The sequence below is a fragment of the Euleptes europaea genome, chromosome 4 (genome assembly GCF_029931775.1).
Source record: "Euleptes europaea isolate rEulEur1 chromosome 4, rEulEur1.hap1, whole genome shotgun sequence".
Lineage (NCBI taxonomy): Eukaryota > Metazoa > Chordata > Lepidosauria > Squamata > Sphaerodactylidae > Euleptes > Euleptes europaea.
The window spans coordinates 14,402,447-14,417,839 of NC_079315.1; the positions used below are offsets into that span (position 1 = coordinate 14,402,447).

The 15,393-nt window shown below is 47.4% G+C and overlaps 1 protein-coding gene across 2 annotated transcripts; it reads left to right on the forward strand.

Moving 5' to 3' along the window:
• Positions 1-5,466: 5,466 nt before the first annotated feature.
• On the forward strand, positions 5,467-15,393 carry ARL9 (ADP ribosylation factor like GTPase 9). Of its 2 annotated transcripts, XM_056848738.1 has the most exons (5): positions 5,467-5,648; positions 10,112-10,118; positions 11,326-11,521; positions 12,587-12,762; positions 15,214-15,393. In XM_056848738.1, exons 1-5 carry the CDS (start codon positions 5,467-5,469, stop codon positions 15,391-15,393), a joined length of 741 nt encoding a protein of 246 aa, XP_056704716.1. The 2 variants fall into 2 exon arrangements, with proteins under 2 accessions (XP_056704716.1, XP_056704717.1); XM_056848739.1 differs by lacking the exon at positions 10,112-10,118 and having other exon boundaries at positions 5,467-5,637; positions 11,353-11,521.

A 15,393-nucleotide genomic window follows, 5' to 3' on the forward strand; every position in this document is an offset into this window, starting at 1 on the left:
TTCCCGTAAGCAATAGACATTGCTGAAGAATCAGTCTGTTATGAAGAAATGTAACATGCCATTTTAATTTTGTATTACAAATATGACAAAACTGAGCTTGGGAAATACCATTTTTGAAGTAACCATATTCAACGTCAGCAGGAAAAAAGGGTTATCAGCTCTTCACCCGGAACTTTTCCCCTCAACGCTGTTGTTTTCAGGAATATGCCTCCTAGAATGAAAATAATAATGACAAAATTGAGCTTACTACACAGCATTTATGAATTTGAACTTGGGGGGGAAAGGAGTTACAGTTCACCAAAAATTCTACCTCCATTGCTTCTTTCCTGAGGGTAGGTATCCTGTCAGCTGACTCTCATCACAATTCCTGCACCTGGCCTCTGCAACTTCAGATTGCAAGTTCATACGATCAAACATTCTTCCTTCCCCGCATGCAGAAAAGTAGCACCTCAGGGAAATCTAACCTGACATGCTGTATATGTATGTTTCCTGGTCTTCCTTTTGCGGGGGAGTAGGCCTGCCTGATAGCTGAAACAGCACTACTACAACCCAGGCCCAGGTTTATTTCCTTGGTGTATACTAATATACCAGTTTGCAAGCTTGAAATGCAACCTACATAGTCTTGCTCATTTTTCATTAATATTTCTGCAATCCTAAGCCGAGATAACATCCTCCTAGGACTAGAGTTGCAGACTCTGGCCTAGGAAACGACTGGAGATTTGGGGCTGGCGGCTGGGCAGGGTGGAGCTCAGGCGTGTGAAGTCACTTTGTGGCACCATGTTCTGAGTTGGCTTTCTCACACCAGTCTTTCTGCACGGTAAGAACATTCCCATGGTGAACTTTTTTAGTAAAGAGGGAAAATCCCTTTTGGTACTGTTTATATACAGCACTAAGCATCTGCTACAAGTCTTTCCCATTGACTAACAATTTACATAAAGCACGGAAAACTAGGGTTGCCAGCCCCAGGTTGGGAAATACCTAGTGATTTTTGTGGCAGAGCCTGAAGAGGGCGGGGTTTGGGGAGGGAGTTCAATGCCATAGAGTCCAATTGCCAAAGCGGCCATTTCCTCCAGGTGAACTGATCTCTATTGGTTGAAGATCAGTTGAAATAGCGGGAGATCTCCAGCCACCACCTGGAGTTTTGGCAACCCTACTTGTAGCTGTGTGTGTATGTGGGGGGGGGGGTCCAACAGCTGGAAATGAACATAATAGCCATGCTGGATCAGGCCAAGGCCCATCTAGTCCAGCAGTCTGTTCACACATTGGCCAACGAGGTGCCTCCAGGAAGCTCACAAACAAGACGACTGCAGCCGAATTATCCTACCTGTGCTCCATAGCCCCTCATATAATAGGCATGCTCCTCTGATCCTGGAAAGAATACGTATGCATCATGACCAGTATCCATTTTGACTAGTAGCCATGAACAGCCGTCTTCTCCATGGATATGTCCACTCCCCTCTTAAAGCCTTCCAAGTTGGCAGCCATCACCACATCCTGGGGCAGGGAGTTCCACAGTTTATGCGTTGTGTGAAGAAATAATTCTAGTTATTTTTTTACTCTCTCACCCTCCAGCTTCAGCAGACCTCTGTGTTCTGGTATTACCAGAGAGGGAGAAAAGCTTCTCCCTGTCCACTCTCTCCATACCATGCATAATTTTACAGACCTCACGTCTCCCCTTAACCACCACCTTTCCAAGCCAAACAGCCCTAAGTGTTTTAACCGCTCCTCATAGGGCAGCTGCTCTAGCCCCTTGATCATTTGGGTTGCTCTTCTCTGCACCTGATTGAGCTCTGCAACATCCTTTTTGAGGTGTGGGGACCAGAACTGTACACAGTATTCCACGTGTGGTCTCACCATAGATTTGCACACAGGCAGTATGACAGCTGGCCAAGTCATGAGACGACAAGAGTCACTGGAAAAGACAGTCATGCTAGGAAAAGTTGAGGGCAGCAGGAAAAGAGGAAGACCCAACAAGAGATGGATTGACTCAATAAAGGAAGCCACAGCCTTCAATTTGCAAGACCTGAGCAAGGCTGTCAAAGATAGGACATTTTGGAGGACTTTCATTCATAGGGTCGCCATGAGTCGGAAGCGACTTGACGACACTTAACACACACACACAGTATGATAACAGCAGTTTTGTTCTCTATTCCTCGTCTAATTAGGGCTGCCAACCTCTCTAAACCACGCCCCCCTCAGGCTCTGCCCTCAAAACCTCCCGCTGGTGGCAAAGAGGGACCTGGCAACCCGAGGAAGATATCTAGGGTTGCCAACCTCCAGGTGCTACCTGGTGATCTCCTGCTATTACAACTGATCTCTAGCCTACTGAGACCAGTTCCCCTGGTGCAAGTGGCCGCTTTGGCCATTGGACTCTATGGCATTGAAGCCCCGCCCTCCTCAGGCTCCGCCCCCAAAGCCTCCCGCCGGTGGGGAAGAGGGACCTGGCCACCCTACTAGATATGGCCAGTGCAGGGCCGGATTTAGGTTTGATGCGGCCCTAAGCTATTGAAGGTAATGGGGCCCTTTATATGTCCAGCTGTCCTTTGTCAACAACAAATTGTTGCTGTTTTTTGTGTTGAATATATGCTATATGGTAATTTATAGACCTAATAGGTATCATCAGTCTACAAGCACTCTTTAATATTAGATAACAGGTACAACAGCTTGACCTACATTCAACTGTGCTGCACTGCAATCTGCAGCTGCATGCTACATGTTGCCATGCAACCAGTCCATTGCAGAATGTAGGCACCCTAAATGTGGAAATGAGCAAACCAGTGATATTTTAGTGAGCAGGTTAGCAGGGGGGGGGGGCATTACTTACATCATAGGAGCCTACACAACACAAAACACTGTTGCTGTTATGTAGGTTTTGTTTTGTTTGTTTTTTATCCTCTACAAACCATTTTACCACATCATTATATTTTGGAAATGTACATCCAGTTTTTTTTCCCCTTTTGTGACAGTACCCCAGAGATCTCCTGGTAATAATTGGCTTCCAGACTGCCAGGGAAGGAATTTCTGCCTAGCTACAAGCCTGCTCTGTGCACTGGGTAACTGGGCTAAGAGTCATGGAGTGTCAGAGTGAACGATAAGCAATGATAGGAGAAACTGGATGAAACTGCAACTGTACTGAGTTGCCTTTCTGTCTGTAATACAATCCGATATGCATAACTTGTTGATGTATTGTCATAACTTGAATTTGGATAAATATCTCTTCCCCAGTATAATCGGGACTCAGCAATTTCTGCCCATTAGGGCCTCTGAGTCAGCAGCTGCAAATAAACTGTTTTCTTGATCATTCACAGTGGGTAGCCGTGTTAGTCTGCAGTAAAGTCAGTGCATTTACCTGGGCGGAATAAAGACCTTGCATTCATGGCTCATGACCAATGCTGATTTCTCCACATCCATCTCTCCCCTGGACATCACAGACTCTTCTGCACACCACACCTAACCCCATCACGCCTGCTATTCACATTGACATACTGTTAACATTTACATACTAACGCTTGTCTGAATTCACTCTCCTCTCCTTAAAGACAGATGGATTCACATTCTAGCTGTATCGGAAGAAGTGAGCTGTGGCTCACGAAAGCTCACACCCTGCCAGAAAATATTTTTGTTAGTCTTTAAGGTGCTACTGGACTCTTGATAACCATCTTGGGTCTCCCTCTCCCCCGTGAACCCGTTTTACTGCAACACTTTAATTTTTTTGCGGGGTGGCAAAAGAGAGTGGGGCCCTAAGCTGTAGCTTGTTTAGCTTAGACGTCACTCCGGCACTGGGCCAGCGTTGGAAGTGTAGCATTTGTTTATTTTGATTTAATAGTCACTCACAAGCTATAAGAAGATCATTTATATTTATAAGCTGTAGTTATTTATTTAAGCCAGTAGGGAGCAGTACTTCTGCCGAACAGGTGTATTCTTAAGATGAGGTCATATGCTGATACATGCTTGTGCAAGAAAAACAAGGGTTGAGCTAGTCGTAAAATGAGCTCGGGGGTACGAACACATCACAGGGCGTGTGCAATGTACGTCAGAAAGAAATTTGATCTAACAAAGAGCTCTGTGTGTGTGTAAAGTGCCATCAAGTCACTTCCGACTCATGGCGACCCTATGAATGAAAGTCCTCCAAAATGTCCTGTTTTTGACAGCCTTGCAAATCTTGCAAATTGAAGGCTGTGGCTTCCTTTATTGAGTCCGTCCATCTCTTGTTGGGTCTTCCTCTTTTCCTGCTGCCCTCAACTTTTCCTAGCATGACTGTCTTTTCCAGTGACTTGTCATCTCATGACGTGACCAAAATACGACAGCCTCAGTTTAGTCATTTTAGCTTCTAGGGTCAGTTCCGGCTTGATTTGATCTATAAAGCACTGATTTGTTTTTTGGGCAGTCCACGGAATCCGTAACCCTCTCCTCCAAACCCACATTTCAAAGGAATCTATTTTCTTCCTATCAGCTTTCTTCACTGTCCAGCTTTCACACCCATACATAGTAATAGGGAATACGATGGCATGAGTTAATATAGTATTGGTGGCCAGTGACACATCCTTACACTTCAAAATCTTTTCTAGCTCCTTCATGGCAGCCCTTCCCGGTCTCAGTCTCCTTCTAATTTCTTGGCTGCAGCCTCCCTTTTGGTTGATGGTTGTGGCTTCCTTGATTGAGTCCGTCCATCTCTTGTTGGGTCTTCCTCTTTTCCTGCTGCCCCCAACCTTTCCTATCATGACGGCCTTTTCCAGTGACAACAAAGAGCTCCAGAGCTGTATAAAAGTGAAAAGGAGGAGGGGACTTGTTCGGAGAGTTTCCCTTTTGCGGCCGGATGGCTGAAACCTCTCTCAATTTTTGCTGGCAAAAATAATAATTAAAAAAACCCTCTTGCTTCTAAAGCAGTGGTTCCCAACCTTTTTTTCGACCAGGGACCACTAGGACTTTTTTGTTCGGCGCAGGGACCCCAAGGTCCAAAATAAAAATTCCGAGAATTTGAAAATAAACTTTAATCATAACTGTTAGTCAAACATTAAACTTAGAATAATATTTGAATATATATTTTTATAATAGAGAACTTTTAATTGAAAATATTAATTTATTATGGGTTGGTAACTTTGTTTCGCGGACCTGAATTTAGTTCGCGTGGATCCCTGGGGGTCCGGCTGGGAACCAGTGTTCTAAAGGAAGAACCTGAATGGTCCCTTGTTCTTGGCAGATCTGTGCCAAGGGATAGGGGGATGCTTTTGCATCTAACACCAGCGTGGAATGGGGCTTTTTTTGGGTAGGGGGGGGGTCCGGCCGCCTTCTCAATGGGGAAGGCGGCTACGCGCAAGAGAAAGCTGGCAGAGGGAAAGGAGGCTGGAAGAGGAAGAGGAGGAGGAGGAGGAGGAGCGAGCCAGGCCAGGCTGCAGGGACTGGCGGCCGGGGCGGGGTCCCCGCCGGCCTCCGCCTCGCCCTGCCCCGCGCCTCCCCTCTGCAGCCATGCCGGGCCCCCTGCGCCGCTGGGCGCTGGTGGGCAGCGCCCTGGCCGTGGCCGGCGGGGTGGCCGTGGCCGTCTGGAGGAGCCGTCGGGCCCCCCAGGCTCCGCCGGGCTCCCCGCCGCCGGCAAGGGCTCGCCCGGAGCGCGCCGAGCCGCCGCCGCCGCCGGCACAGGTGAGCAGGGCGCGGAGGAGAGGGGAAGGGGGAAGAGGGGGAAGGGGGGCCCTTAGGCCTGGGGGGCTTTGCTGCTCTCCGGATGCACCTTTCCCCCCCCCCCATCCAGATTCTCAAAACTCAACCATCAGCCCCCCCTGCAGAGTTTTGAGAACTCGGATGGGGAAAAGGTGCCTCTAGCGAGCAGCAAGCCCAAAGCAAAACCTCCCCTGCAGAAACGGCCATAGTCTGCGTAGTCAACGTCGGGATGTGGCACCGCCCCATGGGTCTGGGATGACCCGGGGCTTGCGCAGGGGACAACCTTGATCTTTTAAGATGCACATTTTCCCCCACCGTTTAAGATGCACGTTTCTTCCCCCCCCCCAAAAAAAATCTTGGCACAGCTTAAAAACTAGGATCCGTCCAAACGCGATCGTCTTGCTACAACGGATTAGCGCAGGCCGTTTCTGCATGGGAGGTTTTGGCCTTGGATTTGCTCCTCTCTCGATGCACATCTCTCCCATCCGTAAAACTAAATAAATAAATAAATAACGCGCACACCCCCACGCGCAGTTTTGAGAATTCGGATGGGGGAAATGTGCATCCGGAGAGCGGAGAACCCATGGCAAAACCTCCCATGCAGAAACGGCCATAGTCTGCCTAGTCAACGTCGGGATGTGACATCGCCCCATGGGTCAGGAATGACCCGGTGCTTGCGCAGTTTACCTTTTCAGATGCACATTTCCCCCACCTTTTCAGATGCACATTTCCCCCCCAAAAAAATCTTGGCACACCTTAAAAACTAGGATCCATCAAAACTCGATCGTCTTGCTACAACAGATTAGCACAGGCCGTTTATGCATGGGAGGTTTTGGCCTTGGATTTGCTCCTCTCAAGATGCACATCTCTCCCATCCTTAAAACTAAATAAATAAATAAATAACGCGCACACCCCCACACACAGTTTTGAGAATTCGGATGGGGGAAATGTGCATCCGGAGAGCGGAGAACCCATGGCAAAACCTCCCATGCAGAAACGGCCATAGTCTGCCTAGTCAACGTCGGGATGTGACATCGCCCCATGGGTCAGGAATGACCCGGTGCTTGCGCAGTTTACCTTTTCAGATGCACATTTCCCCCACCTTTTCAGATGCACATTTCCCCCCCCAAAAAATCTTGGCACACCTTAAAAACTAGGATCCATCAAAACTCGATCGTCTTGCTACAACAGATTAGCACAGGCCGTTTATGCATGGGAGGTTTTGGCCTTGGATTTGCTCCTCTCAAGATGCACATCTCTCCCATCCTTAAAACTAAATAAATAAATAAATAACGCGCACACCCCCACACACAGTTTTGAGAATTCGGATGGGGGAAATGTGCATCCGGAGAGCGGAGAACCCATGGCAAAACCTCCCATGCAGAAACGGCCATAGTCTGCCTAGTCAACGTCGGGATGTGACATCGCCCCATGGGTCAGGAATGACCCGGTGCTTGCGCAGTTTACCTATTAAGATGCACATTTTCCCCACCGTTTAACTTGCACATTTCCCCCACCGTTTAACTTGCACATTTCCCCCCAAAAAAACTTGGCACACCTTAAAAATTAGGATCCATCAACTCAATCGTCTTGCTACAACAGATTAGCACAGGCCATTTATGCATGGGAGGTTTTTGCCTTGGATTTGCTCCTCTCATAATGCACATCTCTCCCATCCTTAAAACTAAATAAATAAATAAACACACACACACACACACACACACACACAGTTTTGAGACTTCGGATGGGGAAAATGTGCATCCAGAGAGCGGAGAACCCAAGGCAAAACCTCCCATGCAGAAATGGCCATAGTCTGCCTAGTAAATGTTGGGATGTGACATAGCCCCATGGGTCAGGAATGACCCAGTGCTTGCGCAGGGGACTACCTTTACTTTTTCAGATGCACATTTCCCCCACCTTTTAAGATGCACATTTCCCCTCCAAAAAAATCTTGGCACACCTTGAAAACTACAACAGATTAGCACAGGCCATTTATGCATGGGAGGTTTTTGCCTTGGATTTGCTCCTCTCTAGATGCACATCTCTCCCATCCTTAAAACTAACTAAATAAATAAAAAAAACCCCGCTGCACAGTTTTGAGAATTTGGATGGGGAAAATGTGCATCTAGAGAGCAGCAAATCCAAGGCAAAAACCTCACGTGCATAAATGGTCTCTGTTGTAGCACACACACACTCACCCACACCCTCTTGGAGTGAAAATAAAGAGGATTCCCGAGGCGTATTAAAAACTTAAAAACTTGCAAGCGTTTGTTTTACACCCCACTTCATGTGCAATAAAATCTCATTCATATCCATTTATAGTGTGGAGCTTCTGTCACTGAGTTTTCTTCCCTCCATAGTGATTTAGTGATTCGAGTGTTGGGCTTAGGCTGCAGAGATGCAGGGTTTAAATCCCTACCCAGCTGTGAACCTGACTGGGTGACCTCGACCGATGACAGATTGCACCCTGCCTCACAGGGTTGTTGTGAGGATAACATGGCAGAGGGAAACCTTGCATCCTGCCCTGAGTTGCTTGGAGGAAGGGCGGAATACAAATGTAATATTTTAAAAAAACAGGAATCCCTGCATATAGAAAGCTGGTGTGTAAGGGAAAAGTGTTGCAGCCTTCTCCCTGATATGCTAGTGTGGAGAGCCAGTGTGGTGTAGTGGTTAAGAGCGGTGGTTTGGAGTGGTGGAGTCTGATCTGGAGAACCAGGTTTGATTCCCCACTCCTCCACGAGTGGCGGAGGCTAATCTGGTGAACTGGATTTGTTTCCCCACTCCTCCACATGAAGCCGGCTGGGTGACCTTGGGCTAGTCACAGCTCTCTCAGCCCCACCTACCTTACAGGGTCTGTTGTAGGGAGGGGAAGGTAATTGTAAACTGGTTTGATTCTGCCTTAAGTGGTAGAGAAAGTCAGCATATAAAAACCAGCTCTTCTTCTTCTTCTAGTACTACTACTACTACCTAACTCCTTTTTTCTGCAGATTCACAGCTATCCCTTGGTGTTGGGTTCTTTTTCATTTCTCTCCAGGATCACTCCTGTACTGAGGCACAAATTTTCTGCTCTGTAGACCAATCCACAGCAGGGAGTCTTCCTCTGGCGACTTTTCTTGTTTTGAGGCCAAGGACAGATTAGACTAGCATAGGTTGAGTGGAATCCTATTAATGCCAGACTGGAAAGACAGATCAGAATAGAAGCTTTCCCACCTTTGTTTTACCTTGACAGAAGTACAGGAATTAAGGTGGTCTGAACACAGAACAGACTTTGTAATGAGCAACTTCATGCCGTTTAGTTTCTTTCGTGATCGCTTGCTGGTTTCTTCTTGCTTTGGTGACTAACAGATTAAGATAATCACCCTAACAGTATGCACTATCCAGATTAAGGCCACGATCCTAAAGACGCCTTTCATGAATATCATGAAACTTATTTCTGAGCATTTGTTTCTTTATTTAAAACGTTTCTCCAAATAGAGTCCCCAGGGCCGCAAACGTTAAAAAGCATTTAAAATATTTACACAATTCAATAAAAAAACGAATAAATACAAGGACACCAGACCTGTTTAGGATTGCTCTGAAAGTATAGTTTTAGTAACTGACTCAACTAGGAGGAGCTGCGGAGCTGGGGCGCCCTCTGGAACAGGCTCTGCGGTGGGAAGGGGGAATCAGCAGACATTGCCCGTCCCCCTTCCATTGGTGGGAAATGTAATGTGCATCTACTGCATTGGCAGTAATGTCTCCTGGAAGGATCAGAATAGTACAGAAAGCATGACATAAGAACATAAGAAAGGCCCTGCTGGATCAGACCCAGGCCCATCAAGTCCAGCAGTCTGTTCACACAGTGGTCAATAAGGTGCCTCTAGGAAGCCACAAACAAGACGAGTGCAGCAGCACCATCCTGCCTGCGTTCCACTGAACCCAAAATAATAGGCATGCTCCTCTGATACTAGAGAGAATAGGTATGCAGCATGACTAGTATCCATTCTAACTAATAGCCATGAATACCCCTCTCCTCCATGAATATGTCCACTCCCCTCTTAAAGCCCTCCAAGCTGGCAGCCATCACCACATCCTGGGGCAAGGAGTTCCACAATTTAACTATGCGTTGTGTGAAAAAATACTTCCTTTTATCTGTTTTGAACCTCTCACCCTCCAGCTTTAGCAGATGACCCCGTGTTGTAGTATTATGAGGACCCCTCCTCTCAGCAGATTTTTTCATTGTAGTTAAGTCCTGGATTGATTGGCATTTTATGATTGAATGTTTTTCAGAATCAGTTTTGTATTTAAAAAAATATATATTATTCGATGGCATTTAAATGTCCTGAAACCAGAAAAAGCAGCTGTGTTAATCTCTTGTAGCGAGACAATTGAATTTTGATGGATCGTAGTTATTAAGATGTGCTAAGATTTTTGGGGAGTGTGTGTTCTTTTCAACCCAAGCATGTTTGCGTGCGAGAGAGGTCGCACAAAAGGGGAGCATGAAATGTGAAATTCTCCGGTGGGTCAATCTAGCTCTCCTGACGAGGGTGATGGTAATATATGGCCAGTGTGGTGTAATGGTTAACAGCGGTGGTTTGGAGCGGTGGACTCTGATCTGGAGAACCGTGTTTGATTCCCCGCTCCTCCACATGAGTGGCGGAGGCTAATCTGGTGAGCTGGATTTGTTTCCCCACTCCTACACACGAAGCCAACTGGGTGACCTTGGGCTAGTCACAGCTCTCTCAGCCCCACCTATCTCACAGGGTGTCTGTTGTGGGGAGGGGAAGGGAAGGAAAGGTGGTTGTAAGCCGGTTTGAGTCTCCCTTATGTGGTAGAGAAAGTCGGCATATAAAAACCAACTCCTCTTCTTCAAGTTACCATTTGTAATCTGGAATCCTTGGAATGGTGAACTGTGGTTTAGAACAAAGCTTCTTAAACTGTGGGTCGTGTAACTGAATGTGGGGGTTGTGAAAAATTTGGCAACAGTATGCAAATTTGCTTTTGTCTTTAATAAATGGTTAAATTATATGTATACCAAAGAATTGTTTTAAAATAAATTTCTTTATGATGTATTCTCAGTAAATATTTGATTTGTACACCTATTTTATATACCTGGGATCACATAAAAAAATTTCAGGCGAAAAGGGGTCGCGAGTGAAAAAAGTTTAAGAAGCCCTGGTTTAGAACAGAGATGATTGACTGGGGTCATACAGACCATCTGCGTGTGTGTCAAATGCCGCCAAGCCTCAGCCGACCTATGGCAACCCAGCAGTGTTTTCAACGCAAGAGACTAACAGATGCGGTTTGCCATTGCCTTCCTCTGCATGGAGACCCTGGCATTCCTTGGCGGTCTCCCATCCAAATACTAACCAGGGCTGACCCTGCTTAGCTTCTAATATCTGACGAGATCAGGCTAGCCTGGGCCATCCAGTTCATCCGAGGGGCGAAAACGCACAGTCACTTTATCCTCCTTTAATCCCTGTTTCAGACAGGATTCAGCCAGGATCGAATGCATACGCATGTGCGTTCGATCCTGGCTAAAACAGGGATTAAAGGAGGATAAAGCGACCGTGCGTTTTCGCCCGAGATCAGGCTAGCCTGGGTCACCCAGGTCAGGGCACCCAAACCAGATACACTTGTACAAATTGCTCCGTGCAGGTTTCCAGTTCAGGTCCGTACTGTCTTCGTGAGTGGTTGTGTTGCCTTGTACGTTTGCAGCAAAAGCCCCAAAGCAAGCAGATCTTGGTTCTGGGCCTGGATGGCGCTGGGAAAACCACCATTCTCCACTCGCTGACAGCTAACCAAGTGAAGCACAGCACGGCTCCCACCGAGGGCTTCAATGCAGTCTGCGTCAGCACAGAGAACTCCAAGGTGGAATTTCTAGAAAGTAAGTGTTTTATCTCCCCACCACCAGCCGTCTCTTCTAATAGCAACTGGATGGTCTTGTGCCGGTCTGTAGTAGAGCAGTGGAATGGGATAGGGTTGCCAGGTCCCTCTTTGCCACCGGCGGGAGGTTTTTTGGGGGACGGGGCCTGAGGAGGGTGGGGCTTAGGGAGGGGAGTGACTTAAATGTCGTAGTGTCCAATTGCCAAAGCGGCCATTTTCTCCAGGGGGAACTGATCTCTATCGGCTGGAGATCAGTTGTCATAGCAGGAGATCTCCAGCTAGTACCTGGAGGTTGGCAACCCGAGAAATGGGGCCACTTGCAAAAGAGGTTGAGTTTCTGCATACTTCAGATATGCAGAAAAATGTTACGTGTGTGTATTTTTACTGAAGTTAAAATTAAAAGAAAAGCTGTCCTATAAAGCTCCTTCCAACTCTTAAGTTTCTATGAGAAGCTCAGTCACGACAGGCATGTATGTAGTCCTGGAAGAAAGCGTGCCCAGTATTACCAGGGCAATATGGAATGGCACTGAAATCTTAGACACATTTTGTGGCTGCGCCCACCACCCTATGTCAGAACTCCCAGCGGTGCCTGCAGGCTCAAACCTTTTGGGGACGCCCTGCCTTACAAGCTTCCATCGAGCCAGCAAGATCCTAGAAACACAGTCTGAAAATGGCTGTTTCAGAAGAAGAAGAGTTGGTTTTTATATGCCAACTTTCACGTAAGGGAGAATCAAACGGGCTTACAATCACCTTCCCTTCCCCTCCCCACAACAGAAACCCTGTGAGGTAGGACAGGCCGAGAGAGCTGAGACTAGCCCAAGGTCACCCAGCTGGCTTCATGTGTCGGAGTGGGGAAACAAATCCAGTTCACCAGATTAGCCTCCGCCGCTCATGTGGAGGAGTGGGGAATCAAACCCGGTTCTCCAGATCAGAGTCTACCGCTCCAAAACCACTGCTCTTAACCACTACAGCACGCTGGCTCTCCCCACAGGGAAGAAATCCTGTTGAACTGGGGGGAGGGGGAGCCTTAGCGTACAATTTTGCTGATTTGCCGTCTTCCTTGCAGTCGGGGGCAGCGAGTCTCTGCGATCCTATTGGAAGATGTACCTCTCGCGAGTCCTGCTGCTCATATACGTTGTGGATTCGGCCGATCACGAGCGCATGCCCGTTGCAAAGAAGCTGCTTCATCAGCTAGTCCAGAGTGACTCGACCTTGCCCGTGATGATCCTCGCCAATAAGCAGGTAATCGTGAGCTCTGGAATTCATGGCGGAAGTCACACCTTGACAATGAACACATGAAGCTTCCGTATTCTGAATCAGACCATCAAGGTCCATCAAAGTCAGTATTGTCTACTCAGACCGGCAGCTGCTCTCCAGGGTCTCAGGCAGAGGTCTTTCCCATCACCTACTTGCCTAGTCCCTTGAACTGTAGATGCTGGGGATTGAACCTGGGCCCTTCTGCATGCCAAGCAGATGCTCTACCCCTGAGCCACAGCCCCTCCCCATGGCTCTCCAGGGTTTCAGGCTGAGGTCTTTCACATCACCTACTTGCCTAGTCCCTTTAACAGGAGATACCGGGGATTGAACCTGGGACCTTCTGCAAGCCAAGCAGATTCTCTCAGTGGTAGAGAATCTGCTTAGCATGCAGAAGATCCCAGGTTCAATCCCTGGCATCTCCAGTTAAAGGGACTAGGCAAGTAGGCGATGTGTTCATTGTTAAGGGTGGCTTTTGTAATGGAAAAGTGGGGGGCACGTCTCTTGTTCTTGACGAGGGGTTCCTGGGCTGATCATTTGCAGGCCGCATCTCTTTAGTGTGCGTATCAGTTCTTAAGATGTCCAGTTTTATGCCTCATGTTCAAATATTCCTGTGCAGGAAGGAACTAAGTCCACCATCGTTTGTAATGCACTGTATGTAGGGCTTGCCCTTCTATCACTGTCACAATTCACATAGTACAGCCACAAAATTCATATAAAACCTTTAATGCCAATATAACATGATACCAAATACAAAATTGTCTAACAAACACACCCAAGTGTAATATATCCCAGTGTCTAACTTAACATAACCTATCTAAACAACAAACAAACAAAGATACATATATTTCAAGACTGTTTTTGCAAATTTTAACAAGTTGCTATTGCAGCTATAACATCAGTTTGTAAGTTTGGCCTTAGGCCTATTGTGTGTATTTTTTTTACACTGATGTAATTCAGTCTCATAGGGAAAGTCCAACCCTGTTGCACTTGGAAAAAGTCCAGCAATGATGCACAAGATGGATATTCTCCTCCAGAGGCACATCAAGCCGTTCCGTGTAAAAACACTTCCTCAGTTGTATTTTTAATCAGTGTTTCAGGCGTGTTGTTTAAGCAATCATAACATACATTTTAACCGCTATTTATTATTAAAATTCATACACAATGAATACAAAGTTACCGTACTCACTTGCCCAGTATTGTAGTAGCTACTGCTTACAATTCATACGGTTCAGATTTTATGGGCTTGCCCTTGTAGACAGTACGGAAACCTCGTCTGATACGAAACGGTGTGACTCATTTGTTACCAGGCACAAGGCAAGGTGAGCTGATCACATCCGCTTTACAGTTGTTTTATTGGCAGCCATTTAATCCCCTGGTTCAGTACTAGGCACTGGTTTGGATTTATAAAGCCCTTCGCGGCCTGGGACTTGCATATCTGCCGCCTCTCTCGATACGCTTCACCGATGCCACTCCCTTCGTCAGAGTTAGGCCTCCTGAAAGGAGCACCGTGCAAACAGCCAGCGTGTAGTGGTTAAGAGCGGCAGGCTCTGATCTGGAGAACCGGGTTTGATTCCCCACTCCTCCACGTGAAGCCTGCTGGGTGACCTTGGGCTAGAAGAGAAAGAGTTGTTTTTATTTTATACCCCAATTTTCTCTACCTTTAGGGCAGGGGTAAGGAGCATCAGCCCGGGGAATCATTCGGTCCGGCCCTTCGTCGGTCCTGGCAGATCTCTAGCTCAGAAGGATCTAAGACTGGCGCCACCGGTTGGATGCCTGCCTACTTGCCCGCGCCCGGTGTGTGTGTGTGTGTCATCCAGGGCAGCTGCCTGCTTGGGGCTTGGTCGGCTAATTTTTAAGTTGATAGTTTTGTATGGCCCGCGAATGATGTTATAAATATCCAAATGGCCCTTGGCGGGGGAAAAGGTTCCCCACCCCTGCTCTAGAGAGTCTCAAACCGGCTTACAATCACCTTCTCTTCCTCTCCCCACAGCAGACACCCTGTGAGGTAGGTGGGGCTGAGAGTTCGGAGAGAACTGTGACTGGCCCAAGGTCACCCAGCTGGCTTCATGTGTAGGAGTGGAGAAACAAACCCGGTTCTCCACCTTTCTTAACCACTACATCACGCTGTCTCTCTGAACTCTCTCAGCCCCCCCACCTCACTAGGTGTCTGTTCTGGAGAGGGGAAGGGAAGTTGATTGTAAGCCACTTTGAGTCTCCTTATAGAGAAAACCAAGGTATAAAAACCAACTGTTCTTCTCTTCTAAATGGGCATCTGACTGTACCTGAGCATTCTTTGTGGTGGCCCCGGCTTGGTGAATGTATTCCATTTTAATTATCAACCTTTGCTGGTGGTACTCTGGACAAGCTGATGATCCTTTTAGGAAAAAATAAAATAAAACCAAAGGGTGATGTTGCTTTTTTGTTTTTCTCGGGCAGGATCTCGAAGGGGCATACTGCATTACGGACATTCACGAGGCTTTGGCATTGTCCGACATTGGGGACGAGAGGAAGATGTTCCTGATTGGCACGCACGTGGCAGAAGACGGCTCCGAAATCTCTTCCGGCATGAAGGACACGCGGGAACTGATTGCAGGGCTGGTCTCAGAAGCGGTGTGA

What these genes read in the sequence shown, in the direction of transcription:
- ARL9 (XM_056848738.1), top strand. Translation starts at nt 5,467, where the DNA reads ATGCCGGGCCCCCTGCGCCGCTGGGCGCTGGTGGGCAGCGCCCTGGCC. An exon ending in CAAGGTGGAATTTCTAGAAA is followed by an intron (nt 11,522 to 12,586) that starts GTAAGTGTTTTA and finishes TCTTCCTTGCAG; the next exon opens with TCGGGGGCAGCGAGTCTCTG. An exon ending in TGATCCTCGCCAATAAGCAG is followed by an intron (nt 12,763 to 15,213) that starts GTAATCGTGAGC and finishes TTTCTCGGGCAG; the next exon opens with GATCTCGAAGGGGCATACTG.